Source organism: Drosophila bipectinata, chromosome 4 (genome assembly GCF_030179905.1).
Source record: "Drosophila bipectinata strain 14024-0381.07 chromosome 4, DbipHiC1v2, whole genome shotgun sequence".
NCBI classification, from domain to species: Eukaryota; Metazoa; Arthropoda; class Insecta; order Diptera; family Drosophilidae; genus Drosophila; species Drosophila bipectinata.
This window is the reverse complement of record NC_091740.1, coordinates 5,898,975-5,913,944: the sequence shown is the minus strand read 5'-3', so window position 1 is coordinate 5,913,944 and position 14,970 is coordinate 5,898,975. Positions and strand designations below refer to the sequence as shown.

Here is a 14,970-nt window from a genome sequence, read left to right as displayed (position 1 = left end):
ATATGGCTCCACACGCATTCGCGTATCAGGATGACATTATAGTGATCGGACGCACCAAGGAGGAGCATATGCGGAATCTAGAAGAGGTATTCAGGAGGTTGAGAGCGGCAAACCTGCGGATAAATACGGAAAAGTGTCATTTCTTCAGGCAGGAGCTGCTCTACCTGGGACACCGGATAACAAGCCAAGGGATCGGAATGGATCCGGGAAAGGTGGCCGCGATTACAGAGCTACAACCCCCGACGAACGTCAAGGGAGTGCGCCAGTTCATAGGGATGGCATCGTGGTATCGGCGTTTCGTCCCAGACTTCGCAGGAATAGCGAAGCCCCTGAACGACCTTCTGCGAAAAGGAACAAAGTGGGAGTGGACAACCAAGCACCAAGAGGCCTTTGAGACTTTAAAGTCACGGCTGGCGGAGGATCCAGTGCTAGCGTGCCAAGACTTCGAAAGAAAATTCGTGCTGCAAACGGACGCCAGCGACTACGGCGTCGGGGCGGTCCTGACCCAGGACACCGAGGAGGGCGAACGAGTGATCGCGTACGCCAGTCAAACGTTGATTGGGGCCGAGAAAAACTACTCCGCAACGGAAAAGGAGTGCCTGGCCATAGTATGGGCGATAAGCCAAATGAGGCCCTACCTGGAGGGGTACCAGTTCGACGTGATCACGGACCACATGGCGTTGAAGTGGCTCAATAACATCGAGAGCCCACTCGGCAGAATAGCGAGGTGGGTATTCGAACTACAGCAGTATGACTACGTCATCAGCTACCGGAAGGGAAAGCTCAATGTGGTGGCCGACGCTCTGTCCCGCCAGCCGGTAATGGAAAAATTTAGGAAAGCCATGGAGGTGGTCGCCAAAGTATGCGGGTGGATAAGCGCATTGAGGAAAAAGATGAGAACAAGCCCACAAAAATTCCCGGATTACGTGGAAGAGGGCGGTTTGATCTACCGCCACGTCCCGCACAGATCCGGAAGCGAGGAAGTCGCGTCATGGAAGCTGTGCGTGCCGCTGGAGATGAGGCAGCAGGTCCTCAAGGAAAATCATGACGCACCAACGGCGGGACACTTGGGCGTAAGGAAAACCATAGCCAGAGTGGCCGCTCGGTATTTCTGGCCAGGGATGCAGAGGGACATCCGGAAATACGTCAGGAGATGCGAGACGTGCCTGAAGTACAAGCCGAATCAGATGCAGATGGCCGGGCAAATGCTGACACAGGTTCCGGAGGAGCCATGGGCGACGGTGTGTGCGGATTTCGTAGGCCCACTGCCCAGGTCGAAACACGGCAATACGATGATCCTGGTGATAATCGATCGGTTTTCGAAATGGACGGAGATAGTGCCTCTTCGAAAAGCAACAACAGAGGCGCTGCAGAAGGCATTCAGGGAGAGAATTGTCGCTCGGTAATAATAACCGAAAATAATAATAACGGACAACGGGGTGCAGTTCACCAGTCGCAGCTTCAAGAAATTCCTCGGAGAACTTGGCGTACGCCATCAGTTCACCGCACCATATACGCCGCAGGAGAACCCCACGGAAAGAGCGAACAGGACGGTAAAAACAATGATCGCCCAGTTCGCTGGGAAAGAGCAAAGGAAGTGGGACGAACACTGGCCGGAGCTAATGTTGGCGGTAAATTCCGCAGTCTCGGAGTCCACGGGGTACTCGCCGTGTTTTATAACGCAGGGCAGGGAGCCAAGGATGCCGCGAGCCCTGTTCGACGAGAATGTGTTGGGCACGGGAGCCGAACAAGGAACACCCATGGAAAACGCGGCGAGACTCAAGGAGACATTCGAGATAGTAAGGAGGAATATGGAGCGAGCTGCCCAGGACCAGGCGCGACATTACAACTTGAGAAGGCGGAAGTGGATCTCAAAGGTCGGTGAAACTGTGTGGGCAAAGGAGCACCACCTATCAAAGGCGGCTGAAGGATTCGCGGCGAAACTGGCCCCTCGGTATGACGGGCCATATACGGTGGTGGATTTCGTTTCTCCAGTAATTGTCACGTTACGACACGGCAGGACAAGGAGGGAGAAGAGAGCCCATGTGAGCGAGCTAAAGGCTCAAGACACGGAAGAAACAGCAAAGGAATAACGAAAACGGACAAATACATTGTGTCCGCATAACGGGCACACAAAAAAAAAAAACAAAAACCCCCCAAAGAGGAGGAGAGCAAGCAACGGGAGCAGTAGCGGGACATTTCCAGCAACGGGATATGAATGCGCTATATAAGTGGAGACATGGGAGATGGTCGGCCTATTCGAAATCAACACGCAGCCGCAACAATGTCATCAAGCGCATCAATGATTGTGTCTTCCGACGACAGCGACATTGAGATCGTCGGCGATCCTTCATGGAACGCCAAGAAGGCAAGGGCAGAGTGGATGGTCCGGCGGGCAGCAGGAGGAGGAGGATGCATCCCGGTCGGGTCCTTCGAGGTGGAGCGGCGGCGCAGGAGCGAGGAGCTGGGCCTGCACCTGCGAGTGGAGTGGTGAAGTCTACGGAAGACATGGCGAGGGCCCGCGTCAGGGTTATTGCCCAAATGTGAAGGAGGAGCACGAAGGAGGCCAGGCAGCGGCGCATCGATGGACGCATGAGGGCAATGGTCAGGGCGAGAGCGAAAACGGCACGGCAGCGGCGGACCCGGAAAATAGTGGAAACTGCGAGGAGAAGGGCCGCCGCCGGAAGGGTGCGACAGGCAAGAAAATGGAAGGCGAAGATACCGCCGACGCCACGCCCCAGACCGGAGAGGCCGGAAGAGAAGCCATGCAGGGCGGCCCCGAGTTGGAGGAGGGTCCGGGAGGCGACGCCGTGGCCCGCGGTGCCCCCGACACCGTGTCTACAGGAGCGGAGAGAGGAGCAGCCGGTGGAGAAGGGGCCGTGGGTGTGGCCGGAGCCGCGGAGGCCTGCGCGGGCCCGGCAGATATCATGCCCAGAAAAACGGCCGGCAAGGCCGGTGCTGGAGCGGCAGGCATCGGTCGGAGGCGGGCGAGAGGTGCCGGAGGACAGTTGGCCGCCGGAGCTTGCCGCAAGAGTGAAGGCGGAGTTAACGAAACGGCGAGGAAAACCCGGAAGGTGGTGCATCCTGGCACAGGTGGGTGCCACATGCTTCCGGGTGCGAGGAGGCGGCAGAGGAGTAAGAGTGGTTAGGAGGAGTTGAAAAAAAAATAAAAAAAAAATAAAGCAATAATAAAAAACACAAAAAAAAAAAAAACTGAATAAATATATAAATAAGTATGAAGAAATAAAAAAAAATGAACAAGAAATATATCGGATTGAAAAAAAGGGGGGGGGGGAACAAAAGTTAGTATTTAGACAAAAAAAAAAAAATACAATAAAGAAAAAAAAAAAAAAAATAAAAAAAAAATAAAATAAAAAAAATAATATGAATATATATAGGATAGGAATAAAGGATTAAAAAAAAAAGGGGGGGGGGGGGGGAAATTTTTATAAAAGGGTTAGCATAGTTAGTATTCAAAAAAAAATTAGTATTAAAGGATTTATAAAAAAAAAAAAAAAAAAATAGTAGTTTTAGCATAGTTAGTATTTAAAAAAAAAAAAAATAAAATAAAATAAAAAATAGTAATATATAAATATAGGGTTAGTATTAAAAATTAAAAAGAAAAGGAAACAAAAAAAAAGAGGGGGAAAAGGGAAGGGAAAAAAAAAAAACCAAAAACGACCGAACAACGCCAGCGATAGGGGGAAGCCGTCTTCCGAAGGAGGGGGGAAGTGGATGGGCATCCACACCAAAGAGAAAAGCGATCAGTCACAGTTTTTTTTCGGTGAGCTGAGAGTGGCCACGAAGTTTTCGTTACGTTGGCAAGTGTCTCTATCGTTCCCGAAGAAGGGGGGAAGTGTGAGGAGAATTAGCCTCCTCACACGCTAAGACAGCAATGGCCAATCAGTTTAGGGGGGCCGCGGGAGATAGGCCGAGGACCAATACGAACGGGGAATGGTAGGGTTTCACCATCAAGTACGAAGACGGAATCAACGTGGAACGTAACGGTTCCCGGAGCAGCAGCAGACGAATGGGAAGACCAGGTTACATCGCCCAGTGGGAAGACAGAATCAACGTGGAACGTAACGGTTCCCGGAGCACCAGCAGACAAATGGCAATGCAAGGTTACATCGCCCAGTGGGAAGACGGAATCGAGGTGTAACGTAACGGTTCCCGGAGCACCAGCAGACAAATGGAAATGCAAGGTTACATCACCCAGTGGGAAGACAGAATCGACGTGGAACGTAACGGTTCCCGGAGCACCAGTGGACGAATGGAAAGGCAGCGAGGGCAGTGAGGGGCAGAGCTCCATCATCGAGTGGGAAGACGGAGTCAACGTGGAACGTAACGGCTCCCGAGGCAACGGTGAGCACTATGAGCCCGCCGCGCAGCGGAGTTCAGGATGAGCGACAAGACTGGGGGCAGCAAAGGAGCAAGGAGCAACAGGAGAGGCGAAGGAGGCCAGCGGCACGTCGCATAGCAACAGCAGGGGTCAGCGGCCGAACGGAAAGGGGCAACGACCGCACGGATGGCAGCCCGCCAACGGGAAAGTGGCGTGATCTTGGAAGCAGGAGTAACGGCAGCCCGCCAACGGGAAAGTGGCGTGATTCTGGAAGCAGGATTAACGGCAGGAGCAGAATCCAGGAGGATTAACGGGCGCTCCAGTCAGTATAAAAGGAGGCCCACTGGAGCGGCTCGGGACGAGTCTTTTTAGGAAGCTTGTAGCGTTGAGTTGGAGGACCGCCTGTGGAGAGTCCGCCAGTCAAGTGTTAGAGCGTTTCTAAAAAGGATTCGGTTGTTTGAGTTGAAGGACCGCCTTTGGAGAGTCCAACAGCCAAACGTAAGGAGAACGAACGAGACAAGGAAAGAACAGTACGATGACAGTTACGTGGAAAGACCTAGGCGACAGGAGACGAGTTGGACCAGTTCCTGGCCACGGCAGGTAGCCTTGCTAGGAAGTGCAAAAAGGATAAGTCTGGCGCACGCCACTCGGACTCCTGACTCACAACCAACAGGCGTGGTCCTGCACCGGAAAGGACAGGCCAACTCAGGATCCCGAGCCCGGTTTCGCTCCGGAGGACGAGAAGGACAGGACGAGAGAGGATCGGCGTCGGTTGGTTTCCTCGAAAGCTACAGGGTAACAGAGTCGAGTGTGGGCTATTCCAAGTCAAAGCAGGTAGCCTTGCAAGGAAGTGAGGAAAGAACAAGTCTGGCGTACGCCACGCGGGTTCTTGACTGGCAACCAACAGGCGTGGTCCTGCAGGACGCGGATAAGCCAACTCGGGAACTCACGCCCGCTTTGGAACGCGATCGGGGAGGCTCCGATCACCTACCGAGCAGCTCTTGACCCGGGCCCAGTGGCGCGTACGCGCGGTGGTCACCCGGACGAAAGGGAGGCGTGACGTACGGTCCTGGACAGGCGACTTCCGACCCCGTCGGAAACTGACAAGACTTCGGCGACTCCCAATCCAGGCCCGCCGGTGCGAAAAGGCACGGCGTCTCCTGGCGTAGAGGAGCCGGCTGTAGAGAGCTAACTCTGAACCAGGGCCGCTGGTGCGCATGCACAGCGGGTTGCGGGGACGACCACCAGTAGCCATCTCCCAAACCGGACTCGCCGGTGCGAAAAGCACGGCGTGTTTTCTGGCGTAGCGAAGCCTACTGCAGGCCGCACACCCCGAACCAGGTCCGCCGGTGCGCATGCACGGCGCATCTCCCTGGTGGTGCAGAGGTGACAGTCAGTAGCTATCTCCCGAACCAGTGTCGCTGGCGCGCAGAGCACGGCGTTCATCCTGGTGTAGCGGAGGCTACAGCCCGCCAACTCCCGAGCCCGGCGGTACAGCGCGTAGGCGCGTATCCCCGACGGCGTAGTGGAGGCTTTCAGTACATAGCCGAAGGCCAGACCAGATCAAAGAGGTGGAAGGCTTGACGACGGATCAACGAAGAGGAACAACAGCGGAAACACCAGCAACGGAGGAGATCACCCGGACGGGTACACCAAGGTCACCAAGGACGCACCAAGGGTCATTCCCGGGAACCCGCATAAATCACCATTGTAAGAGAGAGAGCAGAGAATAAAGAGATTGCACAAGGGAAAGCTACTTGTATTATTTTCTGGGCTTGGGCAATCACGTCGAATCTATAAATTCGGTGGAACGGATCCGCGAAACTCTGTGAGCTAGCCGCGGCAAATTGTGGCGAGCGGAAGCAGAAATAACAGTTCGTTACACCTGGCGCCCAAACTTCGTGATTGCATTTAGCCTAGAAAATAACGTAGCAGAAAGATGGGAAGAAAGAATTGGATCTACACATTGAGAAAGGAGGAGCTGAGCGAGGGTCTACCAGCAGACGGGACTGTGGAAGCAATGAGGTCCTCAGTGGCGAGGTGGGTCGACGAATCCAAGGAAGAGGAGGTACTGGCGTTAACGCACGGCCTAGAGGAAAGATTCGGACAAAGATCAACCCCCAGGCAGAGAGCAGCCAGCGAAACCGAGAAGTTTATAGAGAGCCTGGCGGTACCAGATCCAAGAATGGGAAGGAGCATAGAGCCGCAGTCAAGGAAGTATGTTCCGGCCCCGGTGGATTACGCCAAAGTAGCCAGACAAGTGCGGGACTGGTCGTTTCGTTTCGACGGTACAGGGGACCCGTTAGAGTTCCTGGACCGAGTAACGTGGTCCGCAAAGACATACGGATTGGACATAAATACGATCCCCAGAGCCATGCCAGAGCTACTGCAGGGCAGGGCCCAAAGATGGTTCATCATGGAACGACGAAGAATGGCCAACATGGGCGAGGTTCAAGGCAAGCTTTGAGAATTTCTTCCTGCCGAAAGGATACTTCGAAAAGTTGGCGGACCAAGTTCGCCAACGGAAGCAGCGTCGTGGAGAGCCTTTCAAAGAATACATGGTGGACCTTCAGTCACTAATGAAACCATTAGGAAAAACCACGAAAGAAGTGATAGAGAGGCTCGTCGAGAACTGCATGCCAAGGATGAAGATGTTCATAAGGCCATACGCCTGCGCGTCGTTAGAGGAGGTGATGGGCCTAGCAGAGGAGTTTGAGGAATTAGCACAGGAGGAAGAGGCCTTTAACAGGCAAGTGGCCACAGAACAAAGGTGGAGCCACAGTCAGCCGCCCGTAAACGAGAGATATAAGAGAGAAGAATCGCAGCATAGCGAAGCGGCAAGGTACCAGAGGGACCAATGGACCCAGAAAGGACAAAGGGACGAGTTCCACCACCAGGCCGTCCAAAACACACAATGGACACCGAGGTGGCAAAGAGAGGAACCGCGCCAAGGCCCACCGGAGCGACAGAACAGCATGAACCAAAGTTGGATGCCAAGATGGCAGCCTGAGACCCAGCATAGGCCGGCTCCGCAACAGCCTAGTCAGCAGTGGGCAGCAGGGCCAAGGCAGGGTTCTGTGGAAAACCCGGCTCAAGCATGCAACAGGTGCGGTGGCATGGGCCATTGGGCCAGCGGGTGCAGGAACCCACGAATTTTGTTCTGCAAGATGTGCGGCGCAATAGGGGTAAGGAGCACGGAATGCTGCCAGAGGGCGGGAAACGCGCAGCGGTCTCAGCAACAAGGAGGAGAGCCGGGATCGCACGGTGCTGCCTCTCAAAATTAATAGGAGGACTATCCGAGGAGGAGCAGCAGCTGACGGCAACCATCGAGGTCGAGGGCACAGAGATAAAGGCCATGCTGGACACGGGAGCAACGGCGAGTTTCATCTCTGAAGAGCTAGCGGAAAGGCCGGGGGTCACCGGGCAACGAATCGCAAAAAGGAAACTTGTGAAGCTGGCTAACGGGAGCCATACGGAGACACGCGTCGTGCTCCAAGCCAGGATAAGTTTCGGCGATCGCACAAAAACCCTAAACCTGCTGGTGATGCCAGGCATGGAGGACAATCTGGTGCTAGGATGGGATTTCCTCAGCGAGTTTGGCACAACCTTGACGTGCGCAGGCCACCGGATTTCAATACCCAAAAGGAAAAGATGGGCCGGCTGTCTGGAGGATAGACTGTCCGTAGCGGTAGCCGGATGCCCAGAAAAATGGGAAGAGGAACGTGTCAAAAGATTCATCGAAAGGGAACTGGAGGCGTTCGCAGGCCAGAAGGGCTGTTCGAACATAACGCAGCACAGGATCACGATGAAGGACGACACTCCCATAAAACAACGGTATTACCCCAAAAATCCAAAAATTCAGGGGGAGATAAACTCAAAGGTGGAGGAATTGCTGGAAAGGGATGCATCGATCCCTCAAATAGCGCGTAAAGTTCACCCATCGTAATGGTGAAGAAGAAAACGGGGCAATGGAGGATGTGCGTGGATTTCCGACAAATTAATGCAAAATCAATAAAAGATGCGTACCCGATGCCTCGCAAAAATTTCATTTTGGAGCAGCTGAGAGAAGCAAGGTTCTTCAGCAGTCTCGATTTGAAGGATGGGTACTGGCAGATCCCCCTAGAGGAAAGCAGCAGGAAATTCACCGCCTTCACCGTTCCAGGGAAGGGTCTATACCAATGGAAAGTGATGCCTTTTGGGTTGCACTCAGCCTCGGCAACGTTTCAAAGGGCCCTGGACCAGGTCATAGGCCCGGATATGGCTCCACACGCATTCGCGTATCAGGATGACATTATAGTGATCGGACGCACCAAGGAGGAGCATATGCGGAATCTAGAAGAGGTATTCAGGAGGTTGAGAGCGGCAAACCTGCGGATAAATACGGAAAAGTGTCATTTCTTCAGGCAGGAGCTGCTCTACCTGGGACACCGGATAACAAGCCAAGGGATCGGAATGGATCCGGGAAAGGTGGCCGCGATTACAGAGCTACAACCCCCGACGAACGTCAAGGGAGTGCGCCAGTTCATAGGGATGGCATCGTGGTATCGGCGTTTCGTCCCAGACTTCGCAGGAATAGCGAAGCCCCTGAACGACCTTCTGCGAAAAGGAACAAAGTGGGAGTGGACAACCAAGCACCAAGAGGCCTTTGAGACTTTAAAGTCACGGCTGGCGGAGGATCCAGTGCTAGCGTGCCAAGACTTCGAAAGAAAATTCGTGCTGCAAACGGACGCCAGCGACTACGGCGTCGGGGCGGTCCTGACCCAGGACACCGAGGAGGGCGAACGAGTGATCGCGTACGCCAGTCAAACGTTGATTGGGGCCGAGAAAAACTACTCCGCAACGGAAAAGGAGTGCCTGGCCATAGTATGGGCGATAAGCCAAATGAGGCCCTACCTGGAGGGGTACCAGTTCGACGTGATCACGGACCACATGGCGTTGAAGTGGCTCAATAACATCGAGAGCCCACTCGGCAGAATAGCGAGGTGGGTATTCGAACTACAGCAGTATGACTACGTCATCAGCTACCGGAAGGGAAAGCTCAATGTGGTGGCCGACGCTCTGTCCCGCCAGCCGGTAATGGAAAAATTTAGGAAAGCCATGGAGGTGGTCGCCAAAGTATGCGGGTGGATAAGCGCATTGAGGAAAAAGATGAGAACAAGCCCACAAAAATTCCCGGATTACGTGGAAGAGGGCGGTTTGATCTACCGCCACGTCCCGCACAGATCCGGAAGCGAGGAAGTCGCGTCATGGAAAATCATGACGCACCAACGGCGGGACACTTGGGCGTAAGGAAAACCATAGCCAGAGTGGCCGCTCGGTATTTCTGGCCAGGGATGCAGAGGGACATCCGGAAATACGTCAGGAGATGCGAGACGTGCCTGAAGTACAAGCCGAATCAGATGCAGATGGCCGGGCAAATGCTGACACAGGTTCCGGAGGAGCCATGGGCGACGGTGTGTGCAGATTTCGTAGGCCCACTGCCCAGGTCGAAACACGGCAATACGATGATCCTGGTGATAATCGATCGGTTTTCGAAATGGACGGAGATAGTGCCTCTTCGAAAAGCAACAACAGAGGCGCTGCAGAAGGCATTCAGGGAGAGAATTGTCGCTCGGTAATAATAACCGAAAATAATAATAACGGACAACGGGGTGCAGTTCACCAGTCGCAGCTTCAAGAAATTCCTCGGAGAACTTAGCGTACGCCATCAGTTCACCGCACCATATACGCCGCAGGAGAACCCCACGGAAAGAGCGAACAGGACGGTAAAAACAATGATCGCCCAGTTCGCTGGGAAAGAGCAAAGGAAGTGGGACGAACACTGGCCGGAGCTAATGTTGGCGGTAAATTCCGCAGTCTCGGAGTCCACGGGGTACTCGCCGTGTTTTATAACGCAGGGCAGGGAGCCAAGGATGCCGCGAGCCCTGTTCGACGAGAATGTGTTGGGCACGGGAGCCGAACAAGGAACACCCATGGAAAACGCGGCGAGACTCAAGGAGACATTCGAGATAGTAAGGAGGAATATGGAGCGAGCTGCCCAGGACCAGGCGCGACATTACAACTTGAGAAGGCGGAAGTGGATCTCAAAGGTCGGTGAAACTGTGTGGGCAAAGGAGCACCACCTATCAAAGGCGGCTGAAGGATTCGCGGCGAAACTGGCCCCTCGGTATGACGGGCCATATACGGTGGTGGATTTCGTTTCTCCAGTAATTGTCACGTTACGACACGGCAGGACAAGGAGGGAGAAGAGAGCCCATGTGAGCGAGCTAAAGGCTCAAGACACGGAAGAAACAGCAAAGGAATAACGAAAACGGACAAATACATTGTGTCCGCATAACGGGCACACAAAAAAAAAAAAACAAAAACCCCCCAAAGAGGAGGAGAGCAAGCAACGGGAGCAGTAGCGGGACATTTCCAGCAACGGGATATGAATGCGCTATATAAGTGGAGACATGGGAGATGGTCGGCCTATTCGAAATCAACACGCAGCCGCAACAATGTCATCAAGCGCATCAATGATTGTGTCTTCCGACGACAGCGACATTGAGATCGTCGGCGATCCTTCATGGAACGCCAAGAAGGCAAGGGCAGAGTGGATGGTCCGGCGGGCAGCAGGAGGAGGAGGATGCATCCCGGTCGGGTCCTTCGAGGTGGAGCGGCGGCGCAGGAGCGAGGAGCTGGGCCTGCACCTGCGAGTGGAGTGGTGAAGTCTACGGAAGACATGGCGAGGGCCCGCGTCAGGGTTATTGCCCAAATGTGAAGGAGGAGCACCAAGGAGGCCAGGCAGCGGCGCATCGATGGACGCATGAGGGCAATGGTCAGGGCGAGAGCGAAAACGGCACGGCAGCGGCGGACCCGGAAAATAGTGGAAACTGCGAGGAGAAGGGCCGCCGCCGGAAGGGTGCGACAGGCAAGAAAATGGAAGGCGAAGATACCGCCGACGCCACGCCCCAGACCGGAGAGGCCGGAGGAGAAGCCATGCAGGGCGGCCCCGAGTTGGAGGAGGGTCCGGGAGGCGACGCCGTGGCCCGCGGTGCCCCCGACACCGTGTCTACAGGAGCGGAGAGAGGAGCAGCCGGTGGAGAAGGGGCCGTGGGTGTGGCCGGAGCCGCGGAGGCCTGCGCTGGCCCGGCAGATATCATGCCCAGAAAAACGGCCGGCAAGGCCGGTGCTGGAGCGGCAGGCATCGGTCGGAGGCGGGCGAGAGGTGCCGGAGGACAGTTGGCCGCCGGAGCTTGCCGCAAGAGTGAAGGCGGAGTTAACGAAACGGCGAGGAAAACCCGGAAGGTGGTGCATCCTGGCACAGGTGGGTGCCACATGCTTCCATGCTTCCGGGTGCGAGGAGGCGGCAGAGGAGTAAGAGTGGTTAGGAGGAGTTGAAAAAAAATAAAAAAAAAATAAAGCAATAATAAAAAACACAAAAAAAAAAAAAACTGAATAAATATATAAATAAGTATGAAGAAATAAAAAAAAATGAACAAGAAATATATCGGATTGAAAAAAAGGGGGGGGGGGGGAAAAAAAGTTAGTATTTAGACCAAAAAAAAAAAAAAAATTAGTATTAAAAAAAAAAAAAAAAAAAAAAAAAAAAAAAAAAATATGAATAATAAAAAAAAAAATAATAATATGAATATATATAGGATAGGAACAAAGAAAAAAAAAAAATAAAAAAAAAAGGGGGGGATTTTTATAAAAGGGTTAGCATAGTTAGTATTCAAAAAAATTAGTATTAAAGGATTTATGAAAAAAAAAAATAATAGGTTTAGCATAGTTAGTATTTAAAAAAAAAAAAAATAAAATAAAATAAAAAATAGTAATATATAAATATAGGGTTAGTATTAAAAATTAAAAAGAAAAGGAAACAAAAAAAAAGAGGGGGAAAAGGGAAGGGAAAAAAAAAAACCAAAAACGACCGAACAACGCCAGCGATAGGGGGAAGCCGTCTTCCGAAGGAGGGGGGAAGTGGATGGGCATCCACACCAAAGAGAAAAGCGATCAGTCACAGTTTTTTTTCGGTGAGCTGAGAGTGGCCACGAAGTTTTCGTTACGTTGGCAAGTGTCTCTATCGTTCCCGAAGAAGGGGGGAAGTGTGAGGAGAATTAGCCTCCTCACACGCTAAGACAGCAATGGCCAATCAGTTTAGGGGGGCCGCGGGAGATAGGCCGAGGACCAATACGAACGGGGAATGGTAGGGTTTCACCATCAAGTACGAAGACGGAATCAACGTGGAACGTAACGGTTCCCGGAGCAGCAGCAGACGAATGGGAAGACCAGGTTACATCGCCCAGTGGGAAGACAGAATCAACGTGGAACGTAACGGTTCCCGGAGCACCAGCAGACAAATGGCAATGCAAGGTTACATCGCCCAGTGGGAAGACGGAATCGAGGTGTAACGTAACGGTTCCCGGAGCACCAGCAGACAAATGGAAATGCAAGGTTACATCACCCAGTGGGAAGACAGAATCGACGTGGAACGTAACGGTTCCCGGAGCACCAGTGGACGAATGGAAAGGCAGCGAGGGCAGTGAGGGGCAGAGCTCCATCATCGAGTGGGAAGACGGAGTCAACGTGGAACGTAACGGCTCCCGAGGCAACGGTGAGCACTATGAGCCCGCCGCGCAGCGGAGTTCAGGATGAGCGACAAGACTGGGGGCAGCAAAGGAGCAAGGAGCAACAGGAGAGGCGAAGGAGGCCAGCGGCACGTCGCATAGCAACAGCAGGGGTCAGCGGCCGAACGGAAAGGGGCAACGACCGCACGGATGGCAGCCCGCCAACGGGAAAGTGGCGTGATCTTGGAAGCAGGAGTAACGGCAGCCCGCCAACGGGAAAGTGGCGTGATTCTGGAAGCAGGATTAACGGCAGGAGCAGAATCCAGGAGGATTAACGGGCGCTCCAGTCAGTATAAAAGGAGGCCCACTGGAGCGGCTCGGGACGAGTCTTTTTAGGAAGCTTGTAGCGTTGAGTTGGAGGACCGCCTGTGGAGAGTCCGCCAGTCAAGTGTTAGAGCGTTTCTAAAAAGGATTCGGTTGTTTGAGTTGAAGGACCGCCTTTGGAGAGTCCAACAGCCAAACGTAAGGAGAACGAACGAGACAAGGAAAGAACAGTACGATGACAGTTACGTGGAAAGACCTAGGCGACAGGAGACGAGTTGGACCAGTTCCTGGCCACGGCAGGTAGCCTTGCTAGGAAGTGCAAAAAGGATAAGTCTGGCGCACGCCACTCGGACTCCTGACTCACAACCAACAGGCGTGGTCCTGCACCGGAAAGGACAGGCCAACTCAGGATCCCGAGCCCGGTTTCGCTCCGGAGGACGAGAAGGACAGGACGAGAGAGGATCGGCGTCGGTTGGTTTCCTCGAAAGCTACAGGGTAACAGAGTCGAGTGTGGGCTATTCCAAGTCAAAGCAGGTAGCCTTGCAAGGAAGTGAGGAAAGAACAAGTCTGGCGTACGCCACGCGGGTTCTTGACTGGCAACCAACAGGCGTGGTCCTGCAGGACGCGGATAAGCCAACTCGGGAACTCACGCCCGCTTTGGAACGCGATCGGGGAGGCTCCGATCACCTACCGAGCAGCTCTTGACCCGGGCCCAGTGGCGCGTACGCGCGGTGGTCACCCGGACGAAAGGGAGGCGTGACGTACGGTCCTGGACAGGCGACTTCCGACCCCGTCGGAAACTGACAAGACTTCGGCGACTCCCAATCCAGGCCCGCCGGTGCGAAAAGGCACGGCGTCTCCTGGCGTAGAGGAGCCGGCTGTAGAGAGCTAACTCTGAACCAGGGCCGCTGGTGCGCATGCACAGCGGGTTGCGGGGACGACCACCAGTAGCCATCTCCCAAACCGGACTCGCCGGTGCGAAAAGCACGGCGTGTTTTCTGGCGTAGCGAAGCCTACTGCAGGCCGCACACCCCGAACCAGGTCCGCCGGTGCGCATGCACGGCGCATCTCCCTGGTGGTGCAGAGGTGACAGTCAGTAGCTATCTCCCGAACCAGTGTCGCTGGCGCGCAGAGCACGGCGTTCATCCTGGTGTAGCGGAGGCTACAGCCCGCCAACTCCCGAGCCCGGCGGTACAGCGCGTAGGCGCGTATCCCCGACGGCGTAGTGGAGGCTTTCAGTACATAGCCGAAGGCCAGACCAGATCAAAGAGGTGGAAGGCTTGACGACGGATCAACGAAGAGGAACCCCGGCAACGAGAGCAACAGCGGAAACACCAGCAACGGAGGAGATCACCCGGACGGGTACACCAAGGTCACCAAGGACGCACCAAGGGTCATTCCCGGGAACCCGCATAAATCACCATTGTAAGAGAGAGAGCAGAGAATAAAGAGATTGCACAAGGGAAAGCTACTTGTATTATTTTCTGGGCTTGGGCAATCACGTCGAATCTATAAATTCGGTGGAACGGATCCGCGAAACTCTGTGAGCTAGCCGCGGCAAATTGTGGCGAGCGGAAGCAGAAATAACAGTTCGTTACACCTGGCGCCCAAACTTCGTGATTGCATTTAGCCTAGAAAATAACGTAGCAGAAAGATGGGAAGAAAGAATTGGATCTACACATTGAGAAAGGAGGAGCTGAGCGAGGGTCTACCAGCAGACGGGACTGTGGAAGCAATGAGGTCCTCAGTGGCGAG

General features: G+C 53.9%; 2 protein-coding genes across 2 annotated transcripts; both read left to right on the top strand.

The window, feature by feature from the left end:
* The first annotated feature begins 2,239 nt into the window (after positions 1-2,239).
* On the top strand, positions 2,240-3,149 carry LOC138926883 (circumsporozoite protein-like). The gene is made up of 2 exons (XM_070282489.1): positions 2,240-2,249; positions 2,326-3,149. The coding sequence occupies exons 1-2, from the start codon at positions 2,240-2,242 to the stop codon at positions 3,147-3,149; spliced, it is 834 nt and encodes a 277-aa protein (XP_070138590.1).
* Positions 3,150-10,794: 7,645 nt separating this feature from the next.
* On the top strand, positions 10,795-13,920 carry LOC122322123 (spidroin-1-like). The gene is made up of 4 exons (XM_070282488.1): positions 10,795-10,804; positions 10,881-11,698; positions 12,840-13,176; positions 13,589-13,920. The coding sequence occupies exons 1-4, from the start codon at positions 10,795-10,797 to the stop codon at positions 13,918-13,920; spliced, it is 1,497 nt and encodes a 498-aa protein (XP_070138589.1).
* The last annotated feature ends 1,050 nt before the right edge of the window (positions 13,921-14,970 follow it).

What these genes read in the sequence shown, in the direction of transcription:
- LOC122322123 (XM_070282488.1), top strand. An exon ending in TGCGAGGAGGCGGCAGAGGA is followed by an intron (nt 11,699 to 12,839) that starts GTAAGAGTGGTT and finishes CCGGAGCACCAG; the next exon opens with TGGACGAATGGAAAGGCAGC. An exon ending in CCCGCCAACGGGAAAGTGGC is followed by an intron (nt 13,177 to 13,588) that starts GTGATTCTGGAA and finishes CACAACCAACAG; the next exon opens with GCGTGGTCCTGCACCGGAAA.